Below are 12,678 nucleotides of genomic sequence, written 5' to 3' on the forward strand. Positions count from 1 at the left end.
ATAAATTTGTTTTCAGAATTTAATTAATAAAAAAATACTTTTTATGTTGTATAAATATTACTTTTTGTTGTTACTTTAGAAGTTTCTTACTTCAACACCAAATAAAGTTTTTACCTACAAATTAAAATTACGGGTATCTAGAAAATTTTCAAAAGTAGTAAAATTTTAAATAATATTATTTGTTAAAGTTATAAATATATTAAAATATTTTTTTTTGCATATAGATTTGAATAAATTTTTTAAATCCTAAAATCTGTTAAGTCTTTTATATATTATCTAGGCTAGAATAAAAACTCCAGCTTCTCCATTAAATGAAGTATGTTTTCCATTACATGCCAGTTTTATTATCAAACAGTTTTTTATAAATTATAATTCCATTACAATATCTATTTCAGACCGAAAATGCTGAGACCAGCGCTGAAGAAGACAGTGGCTTAGAAATACATTCAATCAATGTAAATACTTCATGTTATTTTACATTTTACATTTTTGTTACATTTTCATTCAATGAAAAGTTGTTTTTTTTTATCTTTATTTAGAGTTTTGTTGATGTTCAGCAAGATGTAGATGAGGTTGATGTATGATGTATTTCTACATCCTCTTAATTTATAACAATAACTTTATTGTGTATATATAAATATATAAGTTAAAGGTTATAATAAATTTATTTTTTTTCAAAGATTTTATGTTTACATTAATCAACTTATTTTAGAATGACAGTAGTGATGGCGATTATCAACCAAGCAACCTAAGTTCAAGTAGTGATGGGAGTAGTGATGAAAATGAGGAAGCAAATGTTTCAATAGAAAAGGGTGATGTCAGTGTATCAACTATCCATAAAGAAATTCCAAAGATAAACACCATGCTGCAAGATTGCCAAGCTTCTTGTAGCTATTCTGATGTCAGCAGTTCTATGACACCGAAATTAAATAACTAGAGCAGATTGTAAACTCTATTGAAAATTTAACTGAAGCAGTTGTCTGCAAAAGTAAGGGTGATGCTGTTGGTAAATAATTTATTGTTTTTTTAATAACTGTTTAATAGTTTAATTGTTATAAGTTTAATAATTGATTAATAATTTAATGGTTAATAGTTTAATTGATAATTTAATTGTAAAAAAATAAAGGTATTTATTAACTTCAAATTCATTTCACTCTTAAATTATTTATGTTAGGGAAAATACAATAGAATACAATTTTAAAAATAATTTTAGATATTCCAAAAAGAAAAAGTGGTCATAAAATGCACTTTTGTTTATATTGTAAAAAACATGTTTGGAATCCTCCTCTGCATTTTATGAATATTCATAAATCAGAAGATGATGTTAAGGAAGCTCTATCACACCCATTAAGAAGTAAAGAAAGGTCTCATGCTTGGAAACTAATTACCAGGCAAGGGGATTACCTAGCTAATATAAATCTTCTTAAAGATAATCAAAATAATCTTTTTGTTGTCAGAGAGTCATCAGCAAAAGTAATGGAGCTTGTACCTTGTATAAACTGTCATGGAATGTTTAATGCTAAAACTCTTTACAAACATGCTAAAAACTGTAAACCAAAATTTTTGGAAATAACTTCAAATAAAAATTTATCTTCAAGTCGAGCTATGCTTGGTGTTGCTGTAGGTGATAAGAAGTTTGGTGAAGTGCATGAGCTCATACTATCAAAAATGAAGCGGGACGATCTTCACCTTATTATTCGTAATGACAATTCATTATTAATGTACGCTGCTGTTGAGATGCAAAAAAAACAAAAAGATAGATATCATGATATTAGGTATTCTTTGCGTTGCCTTGCTCGAATTTTGCAAATATTTCAAAGGAATGATATGCAAGAAAATGCTGTTGCAAGTTTGTTGGTGTTACCGGAAAATTTTGATCTTATTACTTCAGCAGTCAAAATTCTTTCTGAATATAATGGCCCTAGAGATATTGGGAAACCAAATACTTTTCTAAAGGCAGGATTTTGTTTACGCAATCTAGCACTTACTGTAAGAGCACTTGCTTTGAGAGAAAACTGTAGTATTAAAATCGAAAAAATAAGAAACTTTTTTGAGTTATATGATAGTGACTGGCAAGTTATGGCAGGAAATGCAAGGTCAACTTATGAATCTGATAAAGCTAATCAGCCTGAAGAACTGCCATTGGAGGGTGATATAATGATTTTAAGGAAACACATTTTGGATGAAATGAGAGACTGTGTTTATCGTATTGAGTCTTCTAGTTTTTCAAATAAAGATGTTAAACAACTTGCTAAATTAACTTTGACACGAGTACTAACTTTTAACGCTAGACGTGGTGGAGAAATATCAAAATTAAAACTTTTGCAGTGGCAAGGTGTCGAGGATGGAAGATGGAAAAGGCGAACCGATATTGACAATCTTGATGACCCTGTAGAAAAAATTCTTGCTGATCGTATGCAGGTTTGCTATATTGAAGGGAAAAATAAAAAAGGGAAAAGTAAAAATGCTTTGGTGCCTATACTTTTTACCAGTGAAATGATAGAGGCCATAAGGTTAATTGTAAAACATAGGTTGTATCTAGAGGCTCATGATAGTAACCCTTATGTTTTTGCATACAGTGAATTTTATTTAAAAGGTTGGGATACTCTTCAAAGCATAACTGAGAGTGTTTCAAATCTTCAAAAACCAAGACTTATAACACCTACAAGAACACGCAAACTTTTGGCAACAATGATGCAGCTATTAGATATGAATGATGCTGAATTAACATGGCTTACAAATCATTTCGGTCATACTAAAGATGCTCACATGAATTGGTATAGAAAGGAAGACGCTACCATAGAGCTGACCAAAGTAGCAAAAGTTCTTGTAGCTATTGATGATGGGAAATCTGTAAAGAACAAGAAGATTGATGATGTTCTTAAAGAAAATAATAGAGTTTTAGAAAATAACTCTCATGTTATTAGTGCTTCAATGGGTAAACAGTCAGGTAATAGTTAATGGTAATATTTAACAATAAAAATTTTCAATTGTTTTTACATGGCTAAAGTGTTAAGGAATAAAAACACTTTATGCTGCAATACTCTGTTTTCTTATTTTATTTGATAAATGTGTTTCTATAGAAAAAAGAAAACAGTACACACCAAATAATAACTGTAAGGACATGCTAAAACCTATTAAAAAGGTATTAATTGCTATCACAACTGGTTTAAATGTAGTGTTATGAAAATAGTTTTTAAGTTTGTAAACTTTTTTAAAAATTGCAACTTATTAAAATATGTTTATTAATTTATAGAAAAAGACACGGGAAACATGGACTGAGGAGGAAAATGATGCAATTAATAAAGCTTTTCGAGCTCATTTATTACAGAAAAAGATACCTCAATTGCACGAGGTGTTGCTAGCAATTAAAAACTTTCCTATTTTTGAAAAAAGAGGACATAAAAAAATTAAAGATAAAGTTAGAAACAATATTTTAAGAATGTAAAAAGTAGCTTTTTATACTAACTATACTGTAAAGTAAAGATTTCACCTAAAGTGTTTTAATGACATTTAAATAAGCGAAAATAGTTTGTAGTTTGTAATAAACTGTTTTAGTAATTTCAGTTCTTTAATTTTAGAGAGTTAATTATTAGAAAAACTCTTAGACTAGAGTTATTTATCGGATTAATTTCAAAACAAGAGTTATTTATTAGATTAATTTCAAGACTAGAGTTATTTATTAGATTTATCCTAGACTAGAGTTATTTATTAGATTTGTTACTAGACTAGAGTTATTTATTTGATTAATTTCAGGACTAGATTTATTTATTAGATTAATCCTAGACTAGAGTTATCTATTAGATTAGTTTCTAGACTAGAGTCATTTATGACATTAATTACTAGAGTAGAGTTATTTATTACATTAATTACTAGACTAGAGTTGTTTATAAGATTAATCCTAGACTAGAGTTATTTATTAGAATAATTTCTAGCCTAGATTTATTTATTATAAATATCAGACTTTATTGAAGGTCCCACAAAAGTAACTGTCTTTCCTCTTCTTTTTGTTTTATTTTATTTATTTACTTATTTGATTAATTTAAAATAAAAAAATGTAAAATGAAATGATCATTTAGAATTTTCATTGAAGAAGAATCCTATTACATGATCTAGGGTCATATGATTCAATATTTGAAATGTTATTCCATATGCAGGTCCGATATAGATTTCTTAACATTGCAAAGATAAAGGAAACATTATGTTAGAAAAATATGTTTTAGTTAAGGTAGTTAAATTTTTCGACTCGTAAGAATTTATCTATTGCTACTTCTTTTACGTATTTTTACATTATGTTAATATGTTAATAAAATTGTCTTATGTTGAAACCAAATTGATTTTTCTTTTTTTAGGGAAGTTTCTACATAATTATGACGCGTATTTTAAAAATGATTTCATTAGGTGAAACTCAGTGAAACTCTGATTTTTACCTTTTAAATCATAAATTAATAGCTATAGAAAAAGACTACACAAGTGAAAAGGAACAAAGGCAACTTGCAAGAAAGAAAAGCAATTAGTAAGTTTTATTAAATTTTTTAAATTAGTTTGTTGTTTAACAACGTAAGTTTTTACATTACCCCTAATATTTTGACATTGAAATAACATTTGAATACCTTAATCGTGGTATGTATTCAAATCGAGTTTTTCTAAGCAACATAACGTTATGATAAAAACATTGAACACATTTTTAACGAGGTGATCAGTTAATAGGAACTACCAAGTTCTTAATAACTGATGAGCTCGTCTTTCTTTCAAGTGATGAGCTCGTCTTTCTTTCTTAGAAACGGACGAACTTAGTTCAAGTTATTGTTAATTGAAGGACCTAAGTTTTAAGACCATAGACTTAATATCATAAAACTTTATTTAAAAAAAGATTCACGGAAACTGCTATGAAAATATTTTTGCTATATTTCTCTTGATGCATTGCCGAACCTTGCTTTTAAACGATAGTAATCATTTATATTTTATACGCGTTAGTTTGCTTGGTGTCAAATTTTATGCATTATTGACACACGTAGGTATGTGGCACTTAGCAATCAGTTTTCCCCGTACGAAAATAATCAAAACTTCTAAACGAGGTTGAAGGCCATAGGCTAATTAACTTTATTATTTATTAAGCTTTGTTCATTTTAGAACAGTCAAGAAAACTGCTAATAAAACTATTACTTATTAAGCTAACAATTTTGATGCATTACCGAACCTCGCTTATAAACGATAGTTATTATTTATATTTTATACGCGCTAGTTTGCTTGCTGTCAATATTTATGCATTATTGACACACGAAGGTATGTAGCACTTAGCAATCAATTTCCCCCGTACGAAATTAGTCAAAACTTCTAAACGAGGTTGATAGCCATAGGCTAACTAACATAAAGCTTTATTCATTTTAGAGCAGTCAAGAAAACTGCTGTTTAAACTATTATTTATTAAGCTAACGATTTTGATGCATTACCGAACCTCGCTTATAAACGATAGTTATCAATTATACTTCATGCGCGTTAGTTTGCTTGGTATCAAATTTTATGCATTATTGGCACACGTAGGTATATAGCAATTTTCAATAATTTTTTTTTATAGGTTTTCTAAATAAGAATTAAAACTATAGATTAACAAGCTTTAAAATTTAAGAATATAGAAAGTAAACGATTCACTTAGTGTATCACTGCTCATAAGTGAAGCAAAATATAGGTTATTGTAATAAAAGTTATTTTTGAGCTGAGAATTATTGAGTTGAATTTTACCAGCAACTGAAATCCTGTAACTTTTTTAAATATTCAATACTCTAATAAGCTCTTGTTAATTAGTGATTGACAATAGTTCTGGAGAAGAAATTTTCATCTCTGAAAATTATTTTGTCTGGACCATAAGCCTGGCCGCCGAGTGAATCATGAATTTTCCATTGGGCCCTGGGAAAGTCTCAAAAAGAAAGAAAATTATTAAAATTATTATGAAGTTTCAAAAATTTTTATTTGGGCAATGGGAATCTTCCTGTTGACTTCCCTCTCTCGGCAGCCATGATCATAAGCTGTAAAAAAGTCGAATCATAAGGTATCATAATTTTACAACCGAATTATTAGGCAGTAGAGAAATCTTAAAACGCTTGTACTGAAAATTTAAAGTTTGCGGCCCTCGCCTAGCGCTTCTGAATGTACCGCGTTTACATTGTTGCTCTGTGCAGCTATCTAGTTTTTCATTTTTTTTAAGTTGTTGAAGAAATAATAAAAGTGAATAAAAAAGTCTCCTTGACTGTTGTGGCTGTGGTCTTTAATAGAAGTAATTATGCCGCAAAAAAATCTAAATATGACTTTAGTTACCAGTGGTGGATACACAGGAAGAAGGGAGAAGAAAGGGGGTTATCCACCCCCCCCTCCTAGGAATTTTCAAGCTCAAAATATAATTGATAAAATTAATATATATATGTATATATATATATTTATATGTATACATACATAGCTACAATTATATTTTGAGCTTGTATGTATACTTATATGTATACATACAAGCTCAAAATATAATTGATAAAATTAATATATATATATATATATATATATATATATATATATATATATATATATATATATATATATATATATATATATATATATATATATATATATATATATATATATATATATATAACTATGTTGCAAAACTAGATTTTTACGCAAAAAAAAAGTTATTTATATACACATTCAATATATTTATTAGTAAACTAACTTATAAACATTGTAAATGATCAAATGATATAGTAGTTTTATCTAAGAAAACGGAAACCCTTTTTTTTTATTGGTCTACCTCTCCCCTCCTAAGATCCTGACTATGATCTGCCACTGATTGATACGGAAACTGGCATAAGAGTTTTGTTTTGTTTTGAAGAGATCAAAGTATGGTATTTCTTAAAGGTGGATGATGAGAAACTGTGCATTATTTAGGATCAGAGTAGAGACGGAAGTCAATTAGAGAAAGTAAATGTTTTTGGTTGCCTGAAAAGTAATTACGAGGTTTACCGATTCCTATAAGAAATTAAATAAAGACAAATTTTAAATGAAGTAGCACGCAGGATATCCGAGCCATTCTGTATGACAAGCATTAAAGTATTTAAAAACAATAAAGTGTTGGTAAAACTTAAAAATAAAAAAATACGAAAATAAGTTATATTGAAAGCGGAGAAGTCAGGCTATTTCAAACTAGTTTAACGATAAGTAGGAGCAATTTGTACATATCTTTGCGCCGATTGTAACTTCGTATAACATCGTCAAAAATCTGCAACAATACACTAAATACCCAGCTAGCATACTACGTTGGCCCAACGTAGTTCAGACCATAACTCAACGTGGTTTGCTGGGTAGGTATTTTATATACTAAAATAACAACATGTTTTACTTATATGCCTAATATTTTATTTTAATATATTATTATTTTTATTTGGGGGGACAGCTAATGATCCTTAAAGATACACGGATTTGCAATATTAATAAAATAAGGTTCTTTCTATGTTAACCTGGGTCTCAAATGAAGTGTATAATCTGAATATTTTATGAAAATATCTACAAAAAGGTTTATTTTATACATTAAAAAAAAAATACAACTAAAAAAGAAAATTCTTTTGAGAACCGTTTTGGAATAATTTTGAATAATGTCATTTTTAATATTAGGCATCCACATTATGCTAAATTGCTAACCTCGGAGATGATATAATTTGCTTGATATCACTAAATTGTTCTTGTACTGCTGTTGTTATTTATTTAGTACCAAATAAACAGTAACCCTCTTAACCATACCGTGACCATCAATTTGATTGAGTGTTATTCGTTTAACAATATCCCTGTAAAACCCTGCTTTAAGAAGTTTACTATTGTAAATTTTACTATTTCCAAAGTCATCAAGTTTTGTAAATTTGCAGATCTATTGTAAAGATATTACGTTTTGGTTGATTTATTGTTGTTGCTTATCTAACATACTTAAATCATGACCTCTTACTTGATTTTGAACAGTCTGTATGTCGTGAGTTCTGTTTCATAAATTTCGGCCATGGTTTTGTATAAACAGGTGGTATCAGCTATATTTTATTCAGAGTTGTTAATTTTACTCTTTATTTAGTCAGAGTTATTTTTTAAAAACTATCAAACAATCCTTGTAGTGCAAATACATAATTGACTAACCAGTTCGGTGGGTTAATGATGCACTCGTTCAACTATTACAGTCACTTTAAGATACGGAGACAACACTGGGACTAAACAAGGGCGAATCCAGACCATGTCGTAAGGATGGAAGAGGGCAATTTAAAATTTTTTCGATTTAATGATCCCAGAATATATAGTAATGGGGAGGGGGAGTGATTTAACTACTAGTAAGCAAGTAGTTACTCAATTTAGAATTTTTCACCACACAATTTTATTAAAAATTCTATTTTATTTTGACAACCTCCCTAATTTACTTCCGTTTTTAAACAAATTAGTGTGTTAAATATAAAAATTTACAAAATTAAAAAAATACTAAAATATCTAAGGATGAGGAGGGAATGTGATTGCCCGCATCGCCCCTCTATGGATCCACCCTTGGTAATAAATCCATTTTATACTGGAATGGTTTTTTTTAAATTGTTTTAAGTTTAGATAATACTACCTCAAAACTATTATCACACGGCTCAATGTATTCATTTTCAAATATGGAGAAAATATCATTCTTATTTAATAATTAAGATATTTTTACTTCATTTGTTATAACACAATATGATATGTTTCATAAAGTTTGTCTCATAAAAAAAACATAATCCTAAATATTATTCAATGCCTGGGTCACGTTCCTCCCCCCCCCCTAACGGTTACGACTACGGTAACTCTTGTATACATATAATAATACCATCATTTGTATATTTCCCACAACTTTATTGATTGTATCAATAGCAGAATCCCATCATCTGGTTCGATAAACAAATTCTATTTTGTCAAGAACAGATTAAAATAAATTCACAACCTAACTTTTAGATTTTATTTTTGGCAATTTTAACTTTCAAAATTTTAAACAATTATTATGAGGGGTGGCAAACTTAAGCATCAGAGTCTCCGAAGACCGTTAGAGTTTTCAACTCTACCCGCAATTTGATGGGTTTTAACATAGATAGCGTTAGCCTTCCTCAAACCCCTTAATTAAAGTATTTTATTTTTAAAGTAATACCATATAGCAGAAGATTTTTCGAAATTTTGGGTCCAATATGTTGGTTTCTTTTGATTGGTTTTAAAATTAAGGCTCTTTTTAGGGAGAGTTGTTGTGGCCGTATCCGACCCACTACATTGCAAATGCCACCCTTCCTCAGTTATTATAGTCATTTCTTTTATCTCATAAAACGTGAGTGGCCTTTATAAAGATAAGTAATAAGAACATACATTAACAATATTAATAAATGAAACATATCAAGTAACTTTTAAAAATTTTAAATAAATCAAAATTTGTAATAATGATCCGGTGAGTATCAATTTTTGAAAAATTATGACGTAGTTTCTTACGATAATGGGAAAGGTTGATGCATGTTTCCATACCGCAAAGTTAGATGGCGTCTTTAGGTCCGCAAATTTCTTAAATATTTTTAACATAATTATTTGTTTTGATACACTTAAGGTATTTGTTTTTGTATAATTACGGTACAAAAGCATTCCCTACGTAACGAAATAACATTGTGAAAAAAGTGATTTTCATATTTTTTCATAACTTTACCTTTAACTTTTGAATTAATAAACTTAAATGTAAATGTTTATTTGGATTTATGACGAAAAATATCCAATTTGCTGTAATTGTACATTTCAAAGGAGAAAGAAAAAAAAAATGAAAACGGTTATCAGTAATTTAAATTTTTAAAATTTAGTTTATTGTTTATTTTTTATAAATTATACATACATATTGTTCTATTATTTGTTATTACTGTTAGCATAATCCCTTAAATTCCTTAAATAAATTTATTTAAGCAAATAGAAATAATAGTAATCAAAACTGTGATAATAACCTTTCTATTTTTCTAGTATTATTAGCAATGTTATTTTCAGCTACTTTTAAGAACTTTCTTTTACTTTAGAACCTATATTTGATGTTCTAATAAGATACCAATCAACCAATTGAAGTGTAAATAAAAATTACAAAAAACTGATATGGTTAATTTAATTGAAAATTTTTTCCCATTTTTTAAATTTTAAAATTTAAAAAATGGGAAAAAATTTTTTTTTTCTTATTTTTTTATACTTAAAGTTTTTTCTACCAGTATAAAAAAGTTTTAAACTAATATTTTGTCATGTTAATGCAAAGAATGAAAGCAGAAATTAATACTTTTTACTGCTGCCTTCTTTTGCAATAAAAATATCCTCTGTTTTTTATGAACAAATTGCAGATGCATAACTTTAATATCAAAAGATATTTCTGTGAAAAGTATTTCACAGAAATATCTTTTGATAAATACTAATAAGAAGTTATTGAAAGTCATCATATTTAATATTAATGTGTGTTGCATGTAAATTGTTTATATTAAAGTTTTGGGTAATTCCATGTCAAATCATCCAGGTCATGTCACCCCATGTTTGGGATTTTGCTAATTTTTTTATATGTTATAGGGTTTATAAAAATTAAGAAAATTTAAAATTTGGAACCTCCAACCCCTTACGGTTCTTGAGATATTCAGGTTTCAATTTTCTTATTTATGCTGACTCAGCATTTTTTGCAAAATGTATTTTTGTCATTAAATAGCAATAATTAATGAACGAAATAAGGTATCATTCTGAAATTTGGTACATAGACAATCTTCCATATGGCGGATACAAATATTAGATTAAAAAAATTTTTAGACCACGTTAAGTACATGTAAATTGAATAATAATGGCATTTATTTTGGGGTATTTTGACGGTCAAATTTGTGATGTCACCTTGATAATTTTTTTTTAGGCATTACTATAACTTACAATATAGGTATCAAACTTCACTATTAATTAAAAATATATCATTGCATTTTTTGACTTTTCTAAATTCAGCCTTTTAAGTAAAGCTTATATAAATGCTGAGTCAGCATAAAATTTATTGCTAACTTAATTATAAAAAAATTAGCTATATCTTAATTTCTGGTTGTAAAAAGTCATTTTCAAAGTCATTTTGAAGGCAATAATAGATGTATATAAATATAAATTCTAAATTTTTCGTACCTGGGACAGGCCCCCCTGCCCTCCCAAAAAAAAACGAAAATTTTCCTAATTTTGTAAAAAGTTTTTTTTAACTCATTTTGAGGGCAATGATAAATGTATACGTATTTATAAATATTTGGTACCTGAGGGAGGCTTCCCTTCCCCCTCCCCATTTTTATTTTATTGCTTCTGTTTAGACTTCATTCTGTAAATATTAGTTTACTGTTACTTTGCAGGAATTTTATATTTGCTTAACTAATTAAAGAATGTTATGAATGATACTATATGATTGGTAAATAAAATAAAATTTAATTACCTTTTAATCATATATATAAGGAAGTCATATAATATGACACATCCTAACAAATAATTTGTAATAAGAGTTTTCTATAAACCAAATAATGTTCATGGTATTTCTAAATAAATTTATTTAGTAAAATATATAAAAATCAGATTTTTCGAATAGATTAAAAACTTTAAATGATGGAAAAGTGTTCTATTGGATTAGAATGTAATGTTGACTGCCACAAGCAAGGTTAAACAAAAATTTCGTGTTGTAAATATTAGTTTCCTATTACTTTGCAGCAATTTTATATTTACTTAACTAATTAATGAATGTTATAAATTATACTAAATGATTGGTAAATAAAATAAAATTTAATTACGTTTTAATCATATATATATAAGGAAGTCATATAACTTAGACACATCCTAACAAATAATTTGTATAAATAAGTCATAGGAATAAGGAATATTTGTATAAATAATTTGTATAAATAAGTCATAGTATAAGGAAGTCATAGACACATCCTAACAAATAATTTGTATAAATAGTTTTCCATAAACTAAGTAATGTGAATGGTATTTCTAAAAAAATTTATTTTGTAAAATTTTTCAAAATCAGATTTTTATAGATGAATAGATTAAAAAGTTTAAATTATGGAAAAGTGTTCTATAGGATTAGAATGTAATGTTGATTGCCACAAGCAAGGTTTAAAGTATTTATAAAGTAACAATTACACTCATTTGTTCTTTACAATGATGGTGAGTTGATATTAGTTTTTAGAAATGATTGTTTCCTTTTTTTCATAGGAAATGTGAAGTTATCGCTATCAATGGCAATAACTCTAAAAACACAAGACATTGCTGCTGTACCTGGGTGGAAATTATGCAGTAGTTGTTACAAAAGGGTACATTGTATAAATAAAGAATTAAAATCAATTGATCAATGCTATAGTAGGATTGAGCCTGAACAAGAACAACGTTCATCTCTCAATGAAAGTCTTGGATCTATAGGTGTGTCACCTATTAAGCTTAAATCAATTCCAAAACACCAACGATTACCAGCTGCCAAAAGAAAATTTGATCAAATAACTGGAGCAACAGCAAACAAAATAAAAAAAGTTTATGATATTGATCCTATGATTACATTGACACCATCTTGTACACCATTAAGTTCTTCAATTGATAACCAAATTGACGATCTATACTCACTTTTAAATGAATTGAAAGATAAGA

At 27.7% G+C, this 12,678-nt stretch overlaps 1 protein-coding gene across 1 annotated transcript; it reads left to right on the top strand.

Annotated features, from left to right (window-relative positions):
• Nucleotides 1-332: 332 nt before the first annotated feature.
• LOC136080414 (uncharacterized) lies at nt 333-3,448 on the top strand. The gene is made up of 7 exons (XM_065797034.1): nt 333-338; nt 396-455; nt 540-578; nt 713-887; nt 1,214-2,950; nt 3,084-3,145; nt 3,257-3,448. The coding sequence occupies exons 1-7, from the start codon at nt 333-335 to the stop codon at nt 3,446-3,448; spliced, it is 2,271 nt and encodes a 756-aa protein (XP_065653106.1).
• The last annotated feature ends 9,230 nt before the right edge of the window (nt 3,449-12,678 follow it).

Source organism: Hydra vulgaris, chromosome 05 (genome assembly GCF_038396675.1).
Source record: "Hydra vulgaris chromosome 05, alternate assembly HydraT2T_AEP".
Taxonomy (NCBI): Eukaryota; Metazoa; Cnidaria; class Hydrozoa; order Anthoathecata; family Hydridae; genus Hydra; species Hydra vulgaris.

Bases quoted from the DNA above. Each gene is read 5' to 3' on its own strand.
- LOC136080414 (XM_065797034.1), top strand. The intron at 888-1,213 runs GTAGCTATTCTG...AAATAATTTTAG, and splicing joins GCAAGATTGCCAAGCTTCTT to ATATTCCAAAAAGAAAAAGT. The intron at 3,146-3,256 runs GTATTAATTGCT...ATTAATTTATAG, and splicing joins TGCTAAAACCTATTAAAAAG to AAAAAGACACGGGAAACATG.